A 25,473-nucleotide genomic window follows, 5' to 3' on the forward strand; every position below is an offset into this window, starting at 1 on the left:
CACACACCACACACACCCAGAGCCACCCACACCCACCCAGAGCCACACACACCCACCCAGAGCCACACACACACTTAGGGGAGCAAGCACAGCGAGGGGGCAAGGAAGCAAGCACAGCAAGGGGGCAGGGAAGCAAGCACAGCGAGGGGGCAGGGAAGCAAGCACAGCGAGGGGGCAGGGAAGCAAGCACAGCGGGTGGAGGCAGGGAAGCCGAGGGGGCAGGGAAGGAAGCACAGCGAGTGGGCAGGGAAGCAAGCACAGCGAGGGGGCAGGGAAGAAGGACAGCGAGGGGACAGGGAAGCAAGCACAGCGAGGGGGCAGGGAAGCAAGCACAGCGAGGGGGCAGGGAAGCAAGCACAGCGGGTGGAGCTGTGTGTAGGAGAAAAATGCAAAAAGAAGGCGTGAAAGAAAGGAGGGGGAGAAGGATGGGTGAATGAAAGGAAAGATGAAAGGTGTATGGAATGATGGAGAGAAGGAAAAATGGAATAAAGGCTGGAAGGAAGGATGATGAATGTAATGATGAGAGATAGTGGGATGGAGAGAAAGAAAGACAGGCCGGTAGGGTGAAAGAAGGATTCATGGGTGGATGGAATCAAGAATGGGTGGAAGGAGGCATGAATGGGTGGCCGAAGAGCAGCCAAGAGGATGGAGAGATTGATAAACAGATATTATGTCAGCTGCATTTTTAAAGCACGCTAATCACCCGCAAAAGTACTCTGGCACTGTAGCAGATGAGTGAGTCTGGCCCTGGTAGGCTTCCTTGAAGAACCAATTTTGCGCTCATAGTGGAACTCAAGAAGGGAGAAGGAGGCTCTGATGTGTTGTGACAGGTTGTTACATGCTTTAGGAGCCATGTATGGGAAGACAAAGCCTGATCTGCATTTGTGTATGATGGGGTGTGTGCTAGTGAGAGTGGGTAGAGCACATGTACGAGAGATAGGTGGAATTGGACGTAGTTGTTCAAATAGGTAAGGCCTATGTTTTGGAGCACTTTGTAGGCGTGGGTGAGGAGCTTAAAGTGTGAAGCACACAAAGTGTATTAGGAGTCAGTAGAGCTGCTTAAATTGGAGTGTGTTATGGGCTCGGCATTGGAGATTAAGGACTGGTCTGGCAGCTGAGGTCTTTATGGTCTGTAGTCTTATGAAATGGTTGGTTATTCCTGAGGACAGACTGCCTCATAGTCTGGTCTGCTGGTGAGGAGGGCTTGGGTGCCCATTTTCCTGGTGCTGCCTGAAAGCCACTTGGGTGTACATGTCCAGAGTGTTGTCTATGATGAGATGAGGTTTCTTGCTTGCGGGTTGGGTGGGTCTGAGGTCTGTAAGCCACCAGGTGGAGTCCACATTTACAAAGCAGGTGTAATAAGCATGATTCTGCAACTCTGTTCTCAGCACTCTCAGGAAGAGGAGGGGCAGGCCTGCTAGCCTCACTGCCGCTCTGGGTGGGAGTGAGGGGGGGTCATATTACCGGCCCAGGGCAGCTGCCACTCAACCCGGAGGGCCGCGGGCGGTGGGTGCAGAGCCCAGTACCGGCAGGCAGGGCCCTGTCCTGCGAGAAAGGCTCACAGGGCTCAGCCGCAGATGGATTTAAAGCCCCTACACTCCTCCCATGCATCACTGCGCTCCCCCTCCACTCTACTCATCGGCCTGTCCACCCCTCCTCTCCCACAGACGCAGGCTCTTAGCCGGCCTCTCTCGCCCGCAGAGCTCCAGTACCCCAAGCTCGGTTAGAAATTCTCCGCTCCGCCACCCCATTGGATGCTGGTCACGTGACCGATACAAAAGGGGGTGGTAATGGACGGAGCATCTGAACCAATCAAACACTCACACCCAGTCAAAAGATCTGGGTTTAATCCATCACCGTTCTTTAGCCCACTCTGCCACCCCAGTTCAGACATGGCTATATGCAAATCAGTCTGACCCTGTGCCTCATGGGAACAGTCAAGCACGAACTGCCAAGCAATACCTTCCCTGGACCGGAAACAAGCTTCCGAGGACCGGTTTCTGGCATTACAGCCGTCTTCAGCCCGGCTTGCTTGAATCCAGTAGCAAAGTGAGCAAGGGACTCACGTCTGAGCATACCCTGCCACACTTATGGCGGCCAAAAACGGTACAAAAGGGGGTGGTAATGGAAGGAGCATCTGAACCAATCAAACACTCACACCCAGTCAAAAGATCTGGGTTTAATCCATCACCGTTCTTTAGCCCACTCTGCCACCCCAGTTCAGACATGGCTATATGCAAATCAGTCTGACCCTGTGCCTCATGGGAACAGTCCAGCCCGAACTGCCAAGCCATGCACTCCCTGGACCGGAAACAAGCTTCCGAGGACCGGTTTCTGGCATTACAGCCGTCTTCAGCCCGGCTTGCTTGAATCCAGTGGCAAAGTGAGCAAGGGACTCATGTCTGAGCATACCCTGCCACACTTATGGCGGCCAAAAGCAGTACAAAAGGGGGTGGTAATGGGTGGAGCATCTGAACCAATCCAACACTCACACCCAGTCAAAATATCTGGGTTTAATCCATCACTGTTCTTTAGCCCAATCTGCCACCCCAGTTCAGACATGGCTATTTGCAAATCAGTCTGACCCTGTGCCTCATGGAAACAGTCCAGCCCGAACTGCCAAGCCAAGCCATGCCTTCCCTGGACCGGAAACAAGCTTCCGAGGACCGGTTTCTGGCATTACAGCCGTCTTCAGCCCGGCTTGCTTGAATCCAGTGGCAAAGTGAGCAAGGGACTCACGTCTGAGCATACCCTGCCACACTTATGGCGGCCAAAAGCGGTACAAAAGGGGGGCATAACAGTGCCACTGGTCAAACGGTAGAAAGAGAAAGCTGACCACGTGAATCAAGCGGCCATCTTTGAATGTACAGCAGATCAAGTGAAAGGTGCGCACAAAAACACAAACAAACCCCAAACCTGCAGGTAGTGATGTCAATTAAACACCTACTTCAACAAGTTCAACCTTTAACTTAGTGCTGCCAGTGTAAGAAGAAAATTAAGCAAGCATTGATGAAAAAATGTAGACTGTGACTTTTGCGAAATATGCTTTGTACTTTTCTTTTTTATCCATTGCACGGCAGGTCTCACTTTCGCATCCAGATGGAGAGGGAGGGTCTCGAGGGTTGAAAAGTCTATGAGGATGTCACCTTCTCATCAAGAACACGTGACCCAATGAAAGCCCGGGTAGGCCGAGGACAAGTCTGCTTGCAGCATAAAACAAGCATTTACAAGTGGGGCCGGAGACACGGACAGCGGGAGGGGGGCGGGAACGGGCACACGGGCAGCGGCAAGGGAGGGCGGGAACGGGCACACGGACAGCGGGAGGGGAGGGGAGCACTCACCTGGACTTCTTCCGGCGGCGGTCGGCCTGGAGGAATGACCCAAAAAAACCTTTACATTTTTTTTTTAAAAACACCGCCCACCGCCGCAATGACGTTCACAAAGGGGCGGAGAGCGAAAAAATCGCCGGAACGCCCACGAATCTGCTCGGGCAATGACTGACACATCTCTGTTCCAATGGCTAGCCTCCATTTATGGAGCTAGCCAATGGAACAGAGAGGCAGGACAAAGCCCCATACTGCTTCTCAAAAGATTTCGCCTGCGCGAACGCTGCTGCGCAGCGGACGCCAGGCGAAACCTAATGAAAAAGGACAGCCTTCCTTCCTATCTGAGTTTCTGATTGGGCATAAGGATGTGAGCCTCGTTTCTTGTGCCGTTTTTGTGCGTTCTGAAAGTCGGGAATTGATGTGCACAGGAAACTGCACTGAACACTACCCCAGGTAAGTTGCCACGTTGTGTGTATAAGTGAGAATATGTTTATGTTGTGTATGTGCCTGTCCGCAAGCGTGCACCAGTGTGTGTGTTTATGTGAGCGTGTGTTTGAGTGTCTGTTTGTATGTGTCCTTACTAATGTTTTATGGCCTTTCATTTGATTGATAGCCCCACTGCTCTAGAAATTAACCAGCCGCCAAGTAGCCAGCAGCAAACTGCGTTACTGAGGTGCCGAACCTCGCTTGGCTTTACTGTGTGTTAAATCTGGGGCCGGCAGTGATAGTAACATATTTACATGTATGTGCCTGGTGGTGTATGGAAGGCGGTGGATGCCAGACTCTCTGCTTCGCCTCTGACTACCTGTTTCCTGACGTGACTGTTGTTCGAGAGCAGTGGTCGAAGTGGGGAAAAAAAAGTAGGGGAACTGTGGGTGGAGAATCAGGGGGCGGGAATAACTGAAGATTGAATCAGTGGGCGGAGTCAGGGGCGTGGCTAGAAATAGCAAAACATACCAATTTTTAGTACGTTTAGCATTTCACTGACCAGTTACAGCTTATAACGTTATTTAATTAAAACAATGGATAAACATGTTTGAGGTTTAATTCAGGAAAAAGCAAACACTCATAGGGAATACAGGTTTATGTAAAGCGTGTGAAATATAACCAGGAACAACATGTTACCTTAATTTAATTTAATTTTCAATCTTTATTTCGATCTACTTAGATCATAAAAGATATAAATGGAATTTAAAATCAACTTACAATCAATAGCGAATGAAACAGGAATTATAAAACCTTGCAGTAAACATTTTTAAAAAAACATTGCAGTGCATTGTGATTAAAAGTCGGCAGTACATTTCATTATTCACAAATCAGTGGCTGGCTTTATATAACGAGTACGGGTATGCCACATCGCTGTTAGGAATTTTGCCACAGTGAACACAATCAGTGGTGATAGTTCCGTCTTTAAAATTCTGTATGCTGGAAGATGATGTCTAAAACCTAGGTTTTTTAAAAGTGGGATAAGCCAGTGCTTCCTAGATCTGTGGTAAGCATTACAAAAGAATATGATATGTAAATCATTTACCTTAATGCTTTTACTCAATGTTCAGAAATCCATGATTATTTTTTGTCTCAAACATTGAGGTCATGAATACAGGGCTCCTCCTGTACACATGTGTTAAGCAGGGCTCAAAAGAGAAAGGAACTCTTCAGGAGAATCTAGACTCACAGAAACCCACAAAAGCTCCTTCATATTCATGTCGCCAGCCAGCTGCTCAATCATAATATAGCAAAAAGAACAACTGAATGCAGAACAATATCATACATTCACACCAGTACAGAGATCTGGGCCTAAATCAATTGTTTCTTTGCTCACCATGCCATTCCAGTTTGGACCCAGCCATATGCAAATCAGTCTAGATTCTGCACCCAATGGGAACAGTCCTGCCCCCTCCCTTCTCCTGCCCCCGTCACCGCTCCTGCCCCCGTCACCGCTCCTGCCCCCGTCACTTCTCCTCCCCCGTCACTTGTCCTGCCCCCGTCACTTCTCCTGTCCCGTCACTTCTCCTGTCCAGTCACTTCTCCTGTCCCCGTCACTTCTCCTGTCCCCGTCACTTCTCCTTCTCCTGTCCCTTCACTTCTCCTGTCCCTTCACTTCTCCTGTCCCTTCACTTCTCCTGTCCCGTCACTTCTCCTGCCCGTCACTTCTCCTGCCCCATCACTTCTCCTTCTCCTGTCCCATCACTTCTCCTTCTCCTGTCCCGTCACTTCTCCTGTCCCGTCACTTCTCTTGTCCCGTCACTTCTCCTGTCCCATCACTTCTCCTTCTCCTGTCCCGTCACTTTTCCTGTCCCGTCACTTCTCCTGTCCCATCACTTCTCCTGTCCCATCACTTCTCCTGCCCGTCACTTCTCCTGCCCCATCACTTCTCCTTCACCTGTCCCATCACTTCTCCTTCTCCTGTCCCGTCACTTCTCCTGTCCCGTCACTTCTCTTGTCCCGTCACTTCTCCTGTCCCATCACTTCTCCTTCTCCTGTCCGGTTACTTTTCCTGTCCCGTTACTTCTCCTGTCCCGTCACTTCTCCTGTCCCATCACTTCACCTGTCCTGTCACTTCTCCTGTCCTGTCACTTCTCCTTCTCCTGGTCCCTTCACTTCTCCTTCTCCTGTCCCATCACTTCTCCTTCTCCTGTCCCGTCACTTCTTCTTCTCCTGTCCCGTCACTTCTCCTGTCCCTTCACTTCTCCTGTCCCTTCACTTCTCCTGTCCCTTCACTTCTCCTGTCCCTTCACTTCTCCTGTCCCCGTCACTTCTCCTGTCCCTTCACTTCTCCTGTCCCTTCACTTCTCCTGTCCCCGTCACTTCTCCTGTCCCGTCACTTCTCCGCCTCCTGTACCGTCACTTCTCCGCCTCCTGTCCCTTCACTTTTACTGTCCCTTCACTTCTCCTGTCCCGTCACTTCTCCTGTCCCGTCACTTCTCCTTCTACTGGTCCCTTCACTTCTCCTTCTCCTGTCCCGTCACTTCTCCCTCTCCTGTCCCGTCACTTCTCCTTCTCCTGTCCCTTCACTTCTCCTGTCCCTTCACTTCTCCTGCCCCCGTCACTTCTCCTGCCCCCGTCACTTCTCCTGCCCCCGTCACTTTTCCTGTCCCGTCACTTCTCCTGTCCAGTCACTTCTCCCGTCACTTCTCCTGTCCGTCACTTCTCCGTCTCCTGTCCCGTCACTTCTCCTTCTCCTGTCCCTTCACTTTTCCTGTCTCCGTCACTTCTCCTGTCCCCGTCACTTCTCCTGCCTCCGTCACTTCTCCTGTCCCCGTCACTTCTTCGAGTGGAGGATGGGCACATTTACTTATTTTGCTTGGTGTGCATCAGAGGTTTACTGCAAAATGGGGGGCATTCTAATTTTCTGACTACTCCCTTGGTTGGATGGAGCAGGGAAGGCCGCTCTTTTAGGGAGTGCAAAGCACACTCTCATCACGTGCTGCTTGCCATTATAAGTGTAGTTCAAAGTTCGGGGCATTTTGATTTTCTGGCTTCTCCCCTGAGCAGAGCCTCACACTTTAATGGCCGCAGGATCGCAGAGGAGGGCTTAAGATCACGCTGTCCTCCAGTTAAAGGGGTCTGGCAGTTTAAAGGAAAACCCCGTTCTCTTTATCACACCTCATGCAGATCTCACTTGATATGCTAAAGGGAGGCAGTGGGCAGGCGCATTGTCATTCCAAAGGGGATAATCAGCCTCAATCGGAATGACAATGGGCCCGCCTTCAGTCTGTGCCAGCTCAGGGAGGGGCTGCTGCAGCCTCTGAAGTTGAACAGAGAAGTGCGAGCAGCCCCTGGAAGCTGAAAAAAAAGTTATCGTTTTTAGTAGGACTATTCTCTCCGTCCCGGGATGCTTTTTTCAAAGAAAGAAGTAGGGGAACGGGCTGAAATTATTTTTAGAAGTAGGGGCACGCCGTGCCCTTCCGTCCCCGCCCACTTCTACCGCTAGGTAAGGCCTATGTTTTGGAGCACTTTGTAGGCGTGGGTGAGGAGCTTAAAGTGTGAAGCACACAAAGTGTATTAGGAGTCAGTAGAGCTGCTTAAATTGGAGTGTGTTATGGGCTCGGCATTGGAGATTAAGGACTGGTCTGGCAGCTGAGGTCTTTATGGTCTGTAATCTTATGAAATGGTTGGTTATTCCTGAGGACAGACTGCCTCATAGTCTGGTCTGCTGGTGAGGAGGGCTTGGGTGCCCATTTTCCTGGTGCTGCCTGAAAGCCACTTGGGTGTACATGTCCAGAGTGTTGTCTATGATGAGATGAGGTTTCTTGCTTGCGGGTTGGGTGGGTCTGAGGTCTGTAAGCCACCAGGTGGAGTCCACATTTACAAAGCAGGTGTAATAAGCATGATTCTGCAACTCTGTTCTCAGCACTCTCAGGAAGAGGAGGGGCAGGCCTGCTAGCCTCACTGCCGCTCTGGGTGGGAGTGAGGGGGGGTCATATTACCGGCCCAGGGCAGCTGCTACTCAACCCGGAGGGCCGCGGGCGGTGGGTGCAGAGCCCAGTACCGGCGGGCAGGGCCCTGTCCTGCGAGAAAGGCTCACAGGGCTCAGCCACAGATGGATTTAAAGCCCCTACACTCCTCCCATGCATCACTGCGCTCCCCATCCACTCTACTCATCGGCCTGTCCACCCCTCCTCTCCCACAGACGCAGGCTCTTAACCGGCCTCTCTCGCCCGCAGAGCTCCAGTACCCCAAGCTCGGTTCGAAATTCTCCGCTCCGCCACCCCATTGGATGCTGGTCACGTGACCGATACAAAAGGGGGTGGTAATGGACGGAGCATCTGAACCAATCAAACACTCACACCCAGTCAAAAGATCTGGGTTTAATCCATCACCGTTCTTTAGCCCACTCTGCCACCCCAGTTCAGACATGGCTATATGCAAATCAGTCTGACCCTGTGCCTCATGGGAACAGTCCAGCCCGAACTGCCAAGCCATGCCTTCCCTGGACCGGAAACAAGCTTCCGAGGACCGGTTTCTGGCATTACAGCTGTCTTCAGCCCGGCTTGCTTGAATCCAGTAGCAAAGTGAGCAAGGGACTCACGTCTGAGCATACCCTGCCACACTTATGATGGCCAAAAACGGTACAAAAGGGGGTGGTAATGGAAGGAGCATCTGAACCAATCAAACACTCACACCCAGTCAAAAGATCTGGGTTTAATCCATCACCGTTCTTTAGCCCACTCTGCCACCCCAGTTCAGACATGGCTATATGCAAATCAGTCTGACCCTGTGCCTCATGGGAACAGTCCAGCCCGAACTGCCATGCCATGCCTTCCCTGGACCGGAAACAAGCTTCCGAGGACCGGTTTCTGGCATTACAGCCGTCTTCAGCCCGGCTTGCTTGAATCCAGTGGCAAAGTGAGCAAAGGACTCATGTCTGAGCATACCCTGCCACACTTATGGCGGCCAAAAGCAGTACAAAAGGGGGTGGTAATGGACGGAGCATCTGAACCAATCAAACACTCACACCCAGTCAAAAGATCTGGGTTTAATCCATCACTGTTCTTTAGCCCACTCTGCCACCCCAGTTCAGACATGGCTATATGCAAATCAGTCTGACCCTGTGCCTCATGGAAACAGTCAAGCCCGAACTGCCAAGCCATGCCTTCCCTGGACCGGAAACAAGCTTCCGAGAACCGGTTTCTGGCATTACAGCCATCTTCAGCCCGGCTTGCTTGAATCCAGTGGCAAAGTGAGCAAGGGACTCACGTCTGAGCATACCCTGCCACACTTATGGCGGCCAAAAGCGGTACAAAAGGGGGGCATAACAGTGCCACTGGTCAAACGGTAGAAAGAGAAAGCTGACCACGTGAATCAAGCGGCCATCTTTGAATGTACAGCAGATCAAGTGAAAGGTGCGCACAAAAACACAAACCAACCCCAAACCTGCAGGTAGTGATGTCAATTAAACACCTACTTCAACAAGTTCAACCTTTAACTTAGTGCTGCCAGTGTAAGAAGAAAATTAAGCTAGCATTGATGAAAAAATGTAGACTGTGACTCTTGCGAAATATGCTTTGTACTTTTCTTTTTTATCCATTGCACGGCAGGTCTCACTTTCGCATCCAGATGGAGAGGGAGGGTCTCGAGGGTTGAAAAGTCTATGAGGATGTCACCTTCTCATCAAGAACACGTGACCCAATGAAAGCCCGGGTAGGCCGAGGACAAGTCTGCTTGCAGCATAAAACAAGCATTTACAAGTGGGGCCGGAGACACGGACAGCGGGAGGGGGGCGGGAACGGGCACACGGACAGCGGCAAGGGGGGGCGGGAACGGGCACACGGACAGCGGGAGGGGAGGGGAGCACTCACCTGGACTTCTTCCGGCGGCGGTCGGCCTGGAGGAATGACCCAAAAAAACCTTTACATTTTTTTTTTAAAAACACCGCCCACCGCCGCAATGACGTTCACAAAGGGGCGGAGAGCGAAAAAATCGCCGGAACGCCCACGAATCTGCTCGGGCAATGACTGACACATCTCTGTTCCAATGGCTAGCCTCCATTTATGGAGCTAGCCAATGGAACAGAGAGGCAGGACAAAGCCCCATACTGCTTCTCAAAAGATTTCGCCTGCGCGAACGCTGCTGCGCAGCGGACGCCAGGCGAAACCTAATGAAAAAGGACAGCCTTCCTTCCTATCTGAGTTTCTGATTGGGCATAAGGATGTGAGCCTCGTTTCTTGTGCCTTTTTTGTGCGTTCTGAAAGTCGGGAATTGATGTGCACAGGAAACTGCACTGAACACTACCCCAGGTAAGTTGCCACGTTGTGTGTATAAGTGAGAATATGTTTATGTTGTGTATGTGCCTGTCCGCAAGCGTGCACCAGTGTGTGTGTTTATGTGAGCGTGTGTTTGAGTGTCTGTTTGTATGTGTCCTTACTAATGTTTTATGGCCTTTCATTTGATTGATAGCCCCACTGCTCTAGAAATTAACCAGCCGCCAAGTAGCCAGCAGCAAACTGCGTTACTGAGGTGCCGAACCTCGCTTGGCTTTACTGTGTGTTAAATCTGGGGCCGGCAGTGATAGTAACATATTTACATGTATGTGCCTGGTGGTGTATGGAAGGCGGTGGATGCCAGACTCTCTGCTTCGCCTCTGACTACCTGTTTCCTGACGTGACTGTTGTTCGAGAGCAGTGGTCGAAGTGGGGAAAAAAAAGTAGGGGAACTGTGGGTGGAGAATCAGGGGGCGGGAATAACTGAAGATTGAATCAGTGGGCGGAGTCAGGGGCGTGGCTAGAAATAGCAAAACATACCAATTTTTTGTACGTTTAGCATTTCACTGACCAGTTACAGCTTATAACGTTATTTAATTAAAACAATGGATAAACATGTTTGAGGTTTAATTCAGGAAAAAGCAAACACTCATGGGGAATACAGGTTTATGTAAAGCGTGTGAAATATAACCAGGAACAACATGTTACCTTAATTTAATTTAATTTTCAATCTTTATTTCGATCTACTTAGATCATAAAAGATATAAATGGAATTTAAAATCAACTTACAATCAATAGCGAATGAAACAGGAATTATAAAACCTTGCAGTAAACATTTAAAAAAAAATTGCAGTGCATTGTGATTAAAAGTCGGCAGTACATTTCATTATTCACAAATCAGTGGCTGGCTTTATATAACGAGTACGGGTATGCCACATCGCTGTTAGGAATTTTGCCACAGTGAACACAATCAGTGGTGATAGTTCCGTCTTTAAAATTCTGTATGCTGGAAGATGATGTCTAAAACCTAGGTTTTTTAAAAGTGAGATAAGCCAGTGCTTCCTAGATCTGTGGTAAGCATTACAAAAGAATATGATATGTAAATCATTTACCTTAATGCTTTTACTCAATGTTCAGAAATCCATGATTATTTTTTGTCTCAAACATTGAGGTCATGAATACAGGGCTCCTCCTGTACACATGTGTTAAGCAGGGCTCAGAAGAGAAAGGAACTCTTCAGGAGAATCTAGACTCACAGAAACCCACAAAAGCTCCTTCATATTCATGTCGCCAGCCAGCTGCTCAATCATAATATAGCAAAAAGTACAACTGAATGCAGAACAATATCATACATTCACACCAGTACAGAGATCTGGGCCTAAATCAATTGTTTCTTTGCTCACCATGCCATTCCAGTTTGGACCCAGCCATATGCAAATCAGTCTAGATTCTGCACCCAATGGGAACAGTCCTGCCCCCTCCCTTCTCCTGCCCCCGTCACCGCTCCTGCCCCCGTCACTTCTCCTGCCCCCGTCACTTCTCCTGTCCCGTCACTTCTCCTGTCCAGTCACTTCTCCTGTCCCCGTCACTTCTCCTGTCCCCGTCACTTCTCCTTCTCCTGTCCCTTCACTTCTCCTGTCCCTTCACTTCTCCTGTCCCTTCACTTCTCCTGTCCCGTCACTTCTCCTGCCCGTCACTTCTCCTGCCCCATCACTTCTCCTTCTCCTGTCCCGTCACTTCTCCTGTCCCGTCACTTCTCTTGTCCCGTCACTTCTCCTGTCCCATCACTTCTCCTTCTCCTGTCCCGTCACTTTTCCTGTCCCGTCACTTCTCCTGTCCCATCACTTCTCCTGTCCCATCACTTCTCCTGCCCGTCACTTCTCCTGCCCCATCACTTCTCCTTCTCCTGTCCCATCACTTCTCCTTCTCCTGTCCCGTCACTTCTCCTGTCCCGTCACTTCTCTTGTCCCATCAACTTCTCCTGTCCCATCACTTCTCCTTCTCCTGTCCCGTCACTTTTCCTGTCCCGTCACTTCTCCTGTCCCATCACTTCTCCTGTCCCGTCACTTCTCCTGTCCTGTCACTTCTCCTTCTCCTGGTCCCTTCACTTCTCCTTCTCCTGTCCCGTCACTTCTCCTTCTCCTGTCCCGTCACTTCTCCTGTCCTGTCACTTCTCCTTCTCCTGGTCCCTTCACTTCTCCTTCTCCTGTCCCGTCACTTCTCCTTCTCCTGTCCCGTCACTTCTCCTTCTCCTGTCCCGTCACTTCTCCTGTCCCTTCACTTCTCCTGTCCCTTCACTTCTCCTGTCCCTTCACTTCTCCTGTCCCTTCACTTCTCCTGTCCCCGTCACTTCTCCTGTCCCTTCACTTCTCCTGTCCCTTCACTTCTCCTGTCCCCGTCACTTCTCCTGTCCCGTCACTTCTCCGCCTCCCGTCCCGTCACTTCTCCGCCTCCTGTCCCTTCACTTTTACTGTCCCTTCACTTCTCCTGTCCCGTCACTTCTCCTGTCCCGTCACTTCTCCTTCTCCTGTCCCTTCACTTCTCCTGTCCCTTCACTTCTCCTGCCCCCGTCACTTCTCCTGCCCCCGTCACTTCTCCTGCCCCCGTCACTTTTCCTGTCCCGTCACTTCTCCTGTCCCGTCACTTCTCCTGTCACTTCTCCTGTCCCGTCACTTCTCCTTCTCCTGTCCCTTCACTTTTCCTGTCTCTGTCACTTCTCCTGTCCCCGTCACTTCTCCTGCCTCCGTCACTTCTCCTGTCCCCGTCACTTCTTCGAGTGGAGGATGGGCACATTTACTTATTTTGCTTGGTGTACATCAGAGGTTTACTGCAAAATGGGGGGCATTCTAATTTTCTGACTACTCCCTTGGTTGGATGGAGCAGGGAAGGCCGCTCTTTTAGGGAGTGCAAAGCACACTCTCATCACGTGCTGCTTGCCATTATAAGTGTAGTTCAAAGTTCGGGGCATTTTGATTTTCTGGCTTCTCCCCTGAGCAGAGCCTCACACCTTAACCGCATGCGTGCGGGCGGAATTCCGCCCGTACGCTGAGTTTTTTAAAATCGCATGTTACGTGACGAGCTGGGCTCGTCATGAGCGTGCGAGGAGGCTACCTCATGACGAGCCCAGCTCGTCATGAGCGTGGAAGGGGTTAAAGGCCGCAGGATCGCAGAGGAGGGCTTAAGATCACGTTGTCCTCCAGTTAAAGGGGTCTGGCAGTTTAAAGGAAAACCCCGTTCTCTTTATCACACCTCATGCAGATCTCACTTGATATGCTAAAGGCAGGCAGTGGGCAGGCGCATTGTCATTCCAAAGGGGATAATCAGCCTCAATCGGAATGACAATGGGCCGGCCTTCAGTCTGTGCCAGCTCAGGGAGGGGCTGCTGCAGCCTCTGGAGTTGAACAGAGAAGTGCGAGCAGCCCCTGGAAGCTGAAAAAAAAGTTATCGTTTTTAGTAGGACTATTCTCTCCGTCCCGGGATGCTTTTTTCAAAGAAAGAAGTAGGGGAACGGGCTGAAATTATTTTTAGAAGTAGGGGCACGCCGTGCTCTTCCGTCCCCGCCCACTTCTACCGCTAGGTAAGGCCTATGTTTTGGAGCACTTTGTAGGCGTGGGTGAGGAGCTTAAAGTGTGAAGCACACAAAGTCTATTAGGAGTCAGTAGAGCTGCTTAAATTGGAGTGTGTTATGGGCTTGGCATTGGAGATTAAGGACTGGTCTGGCAGCTGAGGTCTTTATGGTCTGTAGTCTTATGAAATGGTTGGTTATTCCTGAGGACAGACTGCCTCATAGTCTGGTCTGCTGGTGAGGAGGGCTTGGGTGCCCATTTTCCTGGTGCTGCCTGAAAGCCACTTGGGTGTACATGTCCAGAGTGTTGTCTATGATGAGATGAGGTTTCTTGCTTGCGGGTTGGGTGGGTCTGAGGTCTGTAAGCCACCAGGTGGAGTCCACATTTACAAAGCAGGTGTAATAAGCATGATTCTGCAACTCTGTTCTCAGCACTCTCAGGAAGAGGAGGGGCAGGCCTGCTAGCCTCACTGCCGCTCTGGGTGGGAGTGAGGGGGGGTCATATTACCGGCCCAGGGCAGCTGCTACTCAACCCGGAGGGCCGCGGGCGGTGGGTGCAGAGCCCAGTACCGGCGGGCAGGGCCCTGTCCTGCGAGAAAGGCTCACAGGGCTCAGCCGCAGATGGATTTAAAGCCCCTACACTCCTCCCATGCATCACTGCGCTCCCCCTCCACTCTACTCATCGGCCTGTCCAACCCTCCTCTCCCACAGACGCAGGCTCTTAACCGGCCTCTCTCGCCCGCAGAGCTCCAGTACCCCAAGCTCGGTTCGAAATTCTCCGCTCCGCCACCCCATTGGATGCTGGTCACGTGACCGATACAAAAGGGGGTGGTAATGGACGGAGCATCTGAACTAATCAAACACTCACACCCAGTCAAAAGATCTGGGTTTAATCCATCACTGTTCTTTAGCCCACTCTGCCACCCCAGTTCAGACATGGCTATATGCAAATCAGTCTGACCCTGTGCCTCATGGAAACAGTCAAGCCCGAACTGCCAAGCCATGCCTTCCCTGGACCGGAAACAAGCTTCCGAGAACCGGTTTCTGGCATTACAGCCGTCTTCAGCCCGGCTTGCTTGAATCCAGTGGCAAAGTGAGCAAGGGACTCACGTCTGAGCATACCCTGCCACACTTATGGCGGCCAAAAGCGGTACAAAAGGGGGGCATAACAGTGCCACTGGTCAAACGGTAGAAAGAGAAAGCTGACCACGTGAATCAAGCGGCCATCTTTGAATGTACAGCAGATCAAGTGAAAGGTGCGCACAAAAACACAAACAAACCCCAAACCTGCAGGTAGTGATGTCAATTAAACACCTACTTCAACAAGTTCAACCTTTAACTTAGTGCTGCCAGTGTAAGAAGAAAATTAAGCAAGCATTGATGAAAAAAATTTAGACTGTGACTTTTGCGAAATATGCTTTGTACTTTTCTTTTTTATCCATTGCACGGCAGGTCTCACTTTCGCATCCAGATGGAGAGGGAGGGTCTCGAGGGTTGAAAAGTCTATGAGGATGTCACCTTCTCATCAAGAACACGTGACCCAATGAAAGCCAGGGTAGGCCGAGGACAAGTCTGCTTGCAGCATAAAACAAGCATTTACAAGTGGGGCCGGAGACACGGACAGCAGGAGGGGGGCGGGAACGGGCACACGGACAGCGGCAAGGGGGGCGGGAACGGGCACACGGACAGCGGGAGGGGAGGGGAGCACTCACCTGGACTTCTTACGGCGGCGGTCGGCCTGGAGGAATGACCCAAAAAAACCTTTACTTTTTTTTTTTTAAAACACCGCCCACCGCCGCAATGACGTTCACAAAGGGGCGGAGAGCGAAAAAATCGCCGGAACGCCCACGAATCTGCTCGGGCAATGACTGACGCATCTCTGTTCCAATGGCTAGCCTCCATTTATGGAGCTAGCCAATGGAACAGAGAGGCAGGACAAAGCCCCATACTGCTTCTCAAAAGATTTCGCCTGCGCGAACGCTGCTGCGCAGCGGACGCCAGGCGAAACCTAATGAAAAAGGACAGCATTCCTTCCTATCTGAGTTTCTGATTGGGCATAAGGATGTGAGCCTCGTTTCTTGTGCCGTTTTTGTGCGTTCTGAAAGTCGGGAATTGATGTGCACAGGAAACTGCACTGAACACTACCCCAGGTAAGTTGCCACGTTGTGTGTATAAGTGAGAATATGTTTATGTTGTGTATGTGCCTGTCCGCAAGCGTGCACCAGTGTGTGTGTTTATGTGAGCGTGTGTTTGAGTGTCTGTTTGTATGTGTCCTTACTAATGTGTTATGGCCTTTCATTTGATTGATAGCCCCACTGCTCTAGAAATTAACCAGCCGCCAAGTAGCCAGCAGCAAACTGCGTTACTGAGGTGCCGAACCTCGCTTGGCTTTACTGTGTGTTAAATCTGGGGCCGGCAGTGATAGTAACATATTTACATGTATGTGCCTGGTGGTGTATGGAAGGCGGTGGATGCCAGACTCTCTGCTTCGTCTCTGACTACCTGTTTCCTGACGTGACTGTTGTTCGAGAGAGAGAGAAAGCGACAGACCACCACAGGAAGCGGGGGATGTCTACATCTACAGACCGCCGAGGCCTGCGCGTCGAGGCCCTGCCACCCGCCCCTCTCTCATGGCGCCTGAGCGCACCTCGGTGACTCTATCATGTGCCTCTGCTCGGTCCTAGATTGCAAACGCCGCCGCCGTAGACATGTTGCCTCCATCGAGCTCCTCCTAGACGCACACAGGCCGCAGGCCCGTAACCGAGAACGTCGAATGGTTTCTCCGGGGTTGACACGCTCAGGAGACCCCAGTATCCAGCCATTCTCCACAGCTAAGCATGCTTCGAGGAACTTGAAACGATTTTGACCTGGCTGGGTACACCGAAGGCGGGGCTGGGCAGTTAAAAGTCGAGCCTGTGCCCTAAAGGTTATGCATAGATTTCTGCAACGGAAACTCAACCCACTGAACTGCCTGAACGTGGGATGAAATAGCAGGAGATATTCCGGCCTCTTTCCTGGTGTCTCCTCGGAGGTCAGCTCGGGCGCCGGCTCCTCATGGGTTCAGACTCTCTGCTTGGCAGCCTCGGGCCCGTGTGATCTCTGGGTGAGGCGCCGAGGCACGAGTCAGAGGCGCAGACTGGCACCCACCCCAACCTCGGACCCTGCCATGGCTTTTCTACTGAGAATTTTGGGTCTGGGGGGCGAGAGGCGGAAGGTGAAGCATTACGAGCACGTCAAGCGCGGAGTGAACCCCGAGGAGCAGTGGGCGCTGGTCGCAGAGCTGGGAGACGGGGCCTTCGGCAAGGTGTATAAGGTACGTTTGTGGGGGCGGGGCGGGGGCTGTTAAAGCATCTATCTGGGACCTGCACCGGAAAAAGAGAGATCGCCTTCATGCACGCTCACTGAGAGGCCGCCTATCGAACAACCAACCAGTCATAGTACCCCACAAGGCACCCACAGAGGAGCTGCACAGTCATAGCGCTACAGCGCGCAGAGAGCCAGGAACACTGACCTAGCAACATAGGCACACGCATGCCAACATTTTAAAGAGGTAAGTAGGAGATTTTAAAAAAAAACATAATCAGGAGAATATATTTCCCTCATTGACTTTTATTGAAGCAGTGGCAACAATTTCAAGCGTGAGACAACCAAGATAGCGCCATTTTGGCTTAAAAGATTAGTAGTCGACGATCTGGCAATTTCGGTTACTAGGGAGGGGTTAACCAGTGTTTGCATCCCCTGATCTCCAGCCACTGGAATGCAGGTGATCCACTTCCACTGTCTGGGAAGCTGTCCTCATCTTCCACATGGTGCCAATGCAAACAAGAAGCATTTAAATATATACCACTCCACTGTATAATTAATACTCTGAGCCAAGCCAGTGGTTGAACGCAGGAGTCCATTTGTAGTGTGTACATTATTTCCCATGTAATTACTTGACATATTCGTCCAGCCATTGATTGTGACTTTCAACCCACTAACTGATTAACTGACCTGGCAGGATCGGTGGTCTAGCAGTAGTCTAGCAACGGAGAGATGGTTTACCTGATTTCTAGCACCTATTAACATTTTACCAGTATAGCACAATCTTCACAAGTAAATAATGTTTCTTCTTTCTACATTCTTGCAACAGAAAGATGGTTTACCTGATTCTGGTATCCATTAAAAATGTCCAATACAGCACCATCTTCACAAGTAAATTATGTTGTTTCTTTATACATTCTTGCATCCTCCAACTGCATGCTGTCTCAAAAATACTAACTACATTCCTTAAATCCGCATTAAAAAACTGTCCTTTGATAAACATTTCTGCTTGTCGCCGGTCCTTTTTATTCTCTTTTCAATTGTCACTCTCCTTCCCTTCCATTCTCTGCATGCCTCCTCTCTCTGATCAGAACCTACTCTGACACATGCACCTTTGATTTTCTCTATTTCAGCAAATTTGCCACAACTCATTTACTAGGTCACAATCTCTCCTCCTTCTGCTGAAAGTCGTACCTATGCAACCAAACAATAGGTAATCTCCTATAACTCCTGTATTAATTCCACCAACCATGTGCTTGAGCTCACCTTCCCTTCCCCTTATTAATGATTGCAACCTACCACTATTACTTTGGGGCACCATAAAAAACTGAAATGACTGCATAGAATGGTTTGCTTTGAGCACACAAGACTAATCCCAATAACAAACAATAACCAATAACACTGAACTAGCCATTAACCTTGGATTCGGGAGGAGAGTGCTTCCTGGCATAAAGCGTTTCGATGACTCGTCAGGGGTAGTAAGCGCTATATAAATACAATTACAATTACAAGTTGAGGGAGCGGGACTGAAGACCATGGGGGATGCCTATGTAAATGACATTGGATGAATTTGTAGACATGCAACAGCGCACCCGATTGCTGACGTTTACATATTATCACTTAAGGGCGGTCCTGCAAGAATTTTACCCCCAGTACCCTGAGGAGCCAACCATGCTTTTTGCACTGCAGACCCTGCTCATGAGTGAGACACGCCGAGGCCTGATCACCAAATTATAGAACGCAGCACAGACAGATAGGGCAAAGGAATTGAACTAGGCCGGGGAAACTGGAAAGCAGTTCTTATAAAGTACTGGAGTTGGCGGATTGGAAATCTTGTTGCGCACAATTATATATGCTCACCTCCAACTGCAACTACACCAAATGTTTTACACTCCTGCTCAGCTCCATAGATTTGGCTTGTTTGAGATGTGGAGCAGCGGAACAGATTTTTTGCACTTGGCCTGGCACTGCGTCTCTATTGGTTGATTCTTGACCCAGGCCACAGGGACTCTCACAGATATGGTAGTTGAGAAGGTGGAGATACGACCCTGGGGTATGTCTGCGGGGATTGGCCGAAGACCTACAGACGGTTAATCGTAAATTTGTGGTTATTTCCCTCTTATTAGCGAAACAGAGGGTGGCTGTACAGTGGGGTAAACAAACTATGTCGGACCTGGTACAGTGCAGAACCCAAATGGAATTGTATGCAGAAGAACTGCCACGGCCACGGCCACAGAGGCCTAAAGACATGTGGGGCCCCCTCACAACATATCTGCTGTCCACCCTGGTAGAGTAATAAGAAAAGATGCACTTTGGGCGATGATTGCACTATGATGTACAGTAAGGTTGATAACATATGTAATATTGAAATATTAGTGGTGATTTATCAAAATCCTGTATAAGTGGTACTGGTAAAGAAACTGTTGATGTATTTTTACTTGTATTTGAAAAAGATCAATGAAAACCCCCCCAGTTGTTTTCTGCCTGAATCTGGTCGATTGGCATGTATGCAGGCAGTACAAAAGGGGATGATGGACGGAGCGTCTGAGCAAATCAAACACTCACCCCCAGTCAACTGATCTGGGTTTAATCCATCACCATTCTTTAGCCCACTCAGCCACCCCAGTTCAGACATGGCTATATGCAAATCAGTCTGACCCTGTCCCTCATGGGAACAGTCCAGCCCGAACTGCCAAGCCATGTCTTCCCTGGACCGGAAACAAGCATCCTGGGACCGGTTTCGGATTCATAATCCTCATCAGCCAGGCTATCTTGAATCCAGTGGCCAAGTGAGCAAGGGACTCACGTCTGAGCATACCCTGCCACACTTAGGGCGAACAAAGCGATACAAAAGGGGATGATGGACGGAGCGTCTGAGCAAATCAAACACTCACCCCCAGTCAACTGATCTGGGTTTAATCCATCACCATTCTTTAGCCCACTCAGCCACCCCAGTACAGACATGGCCATATGCAAATCAGTCTGACCCTGTCCCTCATGGGAACAGTCCAGCCCGAACTGCCAAGCCATGTCTTCCCTGGACCAGAAACAAGCATCCTGGGACCGGTTTTGGATTCATAATCCTCATCAGCCAGGCTATCTTGAATCCAGTGGCCAAGTGAGCAAGGGACTCACGTCTGAGCATACCCTGCCACACTTAGGGCGAACAAAGCGATACAAAAGGGGATGATGGACGGAGCGTCTGAGCAAATCAAACACTCACCCCCAGTCAACTGATCTGGGTTTAATCCATCACCATTCTTTAGCCCACTCAGCCACCCCAGTTCAGACATGGCTATATGCAAATCAGTCTGACCCTGTCCCTCATGGGAACAGTCCAGCCCGAACTGCCAAGCCATGTCTTCCCTGGACCGAAACAAGCATCCTGGGACCGGTTTCGGATTCATAATCCTCATCAGCCAGGCTATCTTGAATCCAGTGGCCAAGTGAGCAAGGGACTCACGTCTGAGCATACCCTGCCACACTTAGGGCGAACAAAGCGATACAAAAGGGGATGATGGACGGAGCGTCTGAGCAAATCAAACACTCACCCCCAGTCAACTCATCTGGGTTTAATCCATCACCATTCTTTAGCCCACTCAGCCACCCCAGTTCAGACATGGCTATATGCAAATCAGTCTGACCCTGTCCCTCATGGGAACAGTCCAGCCCGAACTGCCAAGCCATGTCTTCCCTAGACCGGAATCAAGCATCCTGGGACCGGTTTCGGATTCCTAATCATCATCAGCCAGGCTATCTTGAATCCAGTGGCCAAGTGAGCAAGGGACTCACGTCTGAGCATACCCTGCCACACTTAGGGCGAACAAAGCGATACAAAATGGGATGATGGACGGAGCGTCTGAGCAAATCAAACACTCACCCCCAGTCAACTGATCTGGGTTTAATCCATCACCATTCTTTAGCCCACTCAGCCACCCCAGTTCAGACATGGCTATATGCAAATCAGTCTGACCCTGTCCCTCATGGGAACAGTCCAGCCCGAACTGCCAAGCCATGTCTTCCCTGGACCGGAAACAAGCATCCTGGGACCGGTTTCGGATTCATAATCCTCATCAGCCAGGCTATCTTGAATCCAGTGGCCAAGTGAGCAAGGGACTCACGTCTGAGCATACCCTGCCACACTTAGGGCGAACAAAGCGATACAAAAGGGGATGATGGACGGAGCGTCTGAGCAAATCAAACACTCACCCCCAGTCAACTGATCTGGGTTTAATCCATCACCATTCTTTAGCCCACTCAGCCACCCCAGTTCAGACATGGCTATATGCAAATCAGTCTGACCCTGTCCCTCATGGGAACAGTCCAGCCCGAACTGCCAAGCCATGTCTTCCCTGGACCGGAAACAAGCATCCTGGGACCGGTTTCGGATTAAGTGAGTCCCTTGCTCACTTGGCCACTGGATTCAAGATAGCCTGGCTGATGAGGATTATGAATCCGAAACCGGTCCCAGGATGCTTGTTTCCGGTCCATGGAAGACATGGCTTGGCAGATCAGGCTGGACTGTTCCCATGAGGCACAGGGTCAGACTGATTTGCATATAGCCATGTCTGAAATGGGGTGGCTGAGTGGGCTAAAGAATGTTGATGGATTAAACCCAGATCAGTTGACTGGGGGTGAGTGTTTGATTTGCTCAAGCACTCCGTCCATCATCCCCTTTTGTATCGCTATGTATGCAGGCAGTCACAGAGCAGAGCAGCAACGTGGCATGAAAAACTAAAACTGACCTTTACTTAAGACGTCTGGTTGTCACCTCTCCTTTTTTTCTTTCAAATAGCCCTCTCCTTCCGTTCCATCCTCTATGCCTCCTTTCCTTGCTCACAACCTACTCAGGCATGTTTGCCTCAATCTCTATTATTGTATTTCTTCAAACTGCCCACAACTCATTCACAAGATCTCCTCCCCTGAAACTCACCCCCTGTAACCTAACAATACCTAACCTCCTCTAGTTCATCCATTAATCCCTCCAATCACTTGAATGTGTCACATACACCCCTCCTAATGATCACAAATAACTCCTATTAATTTAATCACAGGGGACTGACGTGAATGCATGGAGTGGTTAGCCAGGGCACCCAAGACTAATCCAAATAGTCACCAATCATACTGGACTAACAACTAACCTTAGGTCTGGAGCAGCGTGCTGCCTGGCCTAAAGCACATTGACACCTCATCAGGGGTAGTAGCACTTTATAAATGCAATTATTACCAGAATTGCATAGCACTGGCCAGTCACGAAAGCAGCCACAATCCAGCAAAAACACTGGCAGTCAGAGAGCAGCTACTTAAAGGGAATCACAGAGCAGCCACAAACATGTGCAGTTACATAGTAGCACAGCAGGACAATCAATACAGAAAAGGGGCAACACATAGCTATCAGACCAAATGGTAAAATTTTATGTGTTTAGTACAGGGAGGAGCTCCAGAACTCAGCTGGTAACACCCTTACCTTTCCGATAAAATAACTCTTTGTCACCATGAAGACTCAAGTGACCCCATCAATTAAAGCCTTACCTGGCTCCCAATCAGCTTTGACATTTTCCCATTTAACCAACTGCACACATTTACATTTCTTTCAGGTGGTAGACAACCAGGCCAGGCTCTTGCTGTTTCTTCAGTAGCTGACTGTCCCTCCCTCAGCTTCACGGCACAAGAGTCCCTGCTGAAGCTTTCAGCCTGAGCTACCTTATGGTTGGCATTAACCATCCAGGAATGGTTGTATTTTTAAAAATACTATGGGAAACATTTCTGTAAAGCTGAAAAAGCAGGAGCCCGTTGTTCCCCATAGAGCCCTCCCACTTCGACCTCTGGTACCAACAAACAAGGAGATGCCCAGAATGTTTGACACAGACGCGGATTAGATGCACACACACATTCACAGAGCAGAAACACTACACATGAAGAGTGATAGAACGGAAAATGTAAAGAACAGCATGGCACAAGTAACACCTTGAGTCAGTCCTGGCCTTTGAGTCAACAGCACTATGCATGCCCCTATTTGTATTTAAAAACTTTTTTATTGTAATTTTCGGCACAAACAATTACCAAAGTCATTTATAACTATAAACGGCAATGTGAGGCACCTCAGTTCCATTATCAAGCCATCACTATTTGGCCATATACGTTCCATTTCCCCATTTGTCACCCGTAGGAAACTGGGCTTTTGTTACAGCTATCCCCCTACATTTTGCCCCCCTTTTAGCTAATAGATGCTGATTTTCGACTCTTGAAATGCACTGAGGCCTGCTAACCAGACCTCAGAGCCAGTTCTCCTTCCCCAAAACAAGGTGTTGTCTAATTGTGCTACCATTGGTTAAGGGCTTTAGCACCCCTGTAAGCCCCTAGTAAATGGTACCCCAGGTACCTAGGACATGAGTTCTAAAGAGGGTCCCATAGGGCTGCAGCATATCTTATGCCACCCTAAGGGACCCACACACAAATTCCACATAGACTGCCATTGCAGGCTGTGTGACATGGTGCAAACCATGAATGAAAACATGACTTATCACAGAACTGTGTGTCATGTCAAAGTCGAAGTCGCTGCAACTATTATATGTAAGTCACCCCCATAGCGGGCATTTGAACCCTAAAGCAGAGTTTATTATATTTTAGGTAAGGACAAATCTGCATGAGCAGATATGCCCCTGTGATGTCTAGTTCTATCACTAGACAATACAAGTGAGCAGGGTGAGCCATCTTAAGGTATGTACTGGTCACTGGTCAAAACAAGTTCCACAGCTACATAATGTTTACACTGAAAACTATGGTGTTTGGTATTAAACACCTTGTATTAGTAAACCCACACTTATTCCAGTGATGGATGTATTAATACAGGAGGTACCTTAGAGGTACCCCCTGAAACCTACCAGCCCTCAAGTGTGCTGGTTGACTGGTCCAGTCCAGCCTGCTACTACAGATGAGGGTCTGACCCCCAAGGGTGAGAGTCCACTCCCTCAGAAGGTCAGGAACAACACCTGCTCTGTATGGAGGAGATTTACAGCTCCTCTAGGAAGGCAGGAACATTAACATTCCAAGGCGAGGATCTTCAAAAAGCCCACTGTTGTTGATATGCAAATCTGGCTTCCCTTAGTGATGAGGGGATGCCAACCCTCCCTCACCAGGGCCTATTTGGCACCAGGACAGGTGGGAAAATTAGTAGTCAGGCTAGTTCCACCCCTAAGGTGGGCTACCTGATGTGGATACGAAATTGAAATGTCTGCCATCTTGGTGATGGCAGAATTAGGAACTCTGGGACAGGGTAATGCCCACTTCCCACAGGAACTGCTCATTTAGGAGGGGTAGTGACCCCAGGGATAAGAAGCAAATTGGCTACTACCCTACACTCCCCTAACACCCCTAAATCTAGTATTTAGGGGAGCCCTTGGCACCAGATTTCTGCCAACCTAGGAAGAAGAAGGCCATTGAAGAGCTGCGAGAAGCAAGGATTGTGGAGAAGCAAATGACTTGGTGCCAACCCTGCCAGCTGTGTGCTGTTCCCGCCAGATTGCACTAAAGTCATCTCATCCTGCAGCTGCTGTGCCTACAAAAGCCTGGGAGGACTGCCTTCAACAAAGACCCAGGTACTCCTGTGGAGTAGTAGAGCTGCTTCCCTGCATCCTTCAGGCACTCCAAAAGAACTGTGAGGACTTCAGATCACCACAAACTGACACCGGAAAGCACCACTGCACCAGTGCCCCCTAGCCTGAGTTGAAGTGGGCCAATCATCCCAGCGTGTTCCTCGGACCCTCCAGAGACAAAGCTCACCTTGGGTTTGCTCACTGTGGACTCACCAATGCCGCTTGCTGCCTCTTTCTGCAGGCCCTCTCTACTGTGAGTGTCTCCAGTGACGAAACCCCAACGCCTCAGAACACCTCTGCACACGGCCGACCTGGCCAGAGTAGAAGAGGATTAAAGGTGTATCCATGTCCCGAGCACCATGAGACCTGAGCCCCCTTGTTGGTTCAGCCTGACTGGTATCCCAGTCCCAACATGCATCCTTTTTGCAACCATTCCATTCCCCATTAAAGTGAATGGGATACCTGACATTATAAGACATCTCTGCACCCGGATGCCCTAGAGCTTCCAGAGGTTAACTGTTGGTGTGACCTTGGACCTTGCCACATACTCAACTTAAGTCCAGGAGATTGGTCCTGTAAGTGATTTTGAGGTGCACGAATGGAGTACATGTTTTCCCCCTTAGGATAACATTGAGCACCCAATGCTGAAACGCACCTCTGCAACCGGCTGCCCCACTGCCGCCTGAGGTGACCTGTTGGTGCTGCCTTAGATCTTGCCCCATACATACCTTATGTCCAGGAGATTGGTCCCATAAGTCGATGTGAAGTACCTATATGAAGTGCATAGCTTTCTTCCATGGAATAACATTACCACTTCAGAAATCGCACTGTGTCCCTTTTTAAAAGCTGCAAATATTCATAACTCGAAAAATACTTACCTGATTCTGATGATCTTGGTGTCTAAATTCATATAAAAGTGCATGTTATTTTTATAAATTGATGTCTGATTTCACTATTAAGTGTGGTCTCACTTACTTAGC

The 25,473-nt window shown here is 49.9% G+C and overlaps 1 protein-coding gene across 1 annotated transcript in view; it reads left to right on the plus strand.

Moving 5' to 3' along the window:
- The first annotated feature begins 16,177 nt into the window (after positions 1-16,177).
- LOC144792123 (uncharacterized) overlaps positions 16,178-25,473 on the plus strand; it is a 219,945-nt gene continuing 210,649 nt past the window's right edge. The window contains exon 1 of the mRNA XM_078666998.1: positions 16,178-16,908. Within this exon, the coding sequence (XP_078523124.1) occupies positions 16,762-16,908 (147 nt within the window). The 5' untranslated portion in view covers positions 16,178-16,761. The remainder of the gene's footprint in view (positions 16,909-25,473) is intronic.

The sequence above is a fragment of the Lissotriton helveticus genome, chromosome 11 (genome assembly GCF_964261635.1).
Source record: "Lissotriton helveticus chromosome 11, aLisHel1.1, whole genome shotgun sequence".
NCBI classification, from domain to species: domain Eukaryota; kingdom Metazoa; phylum Chordata; class Amphibia; order Caudata; family Salamandridae; genus Lissotriton; species Lissotriton helveticus.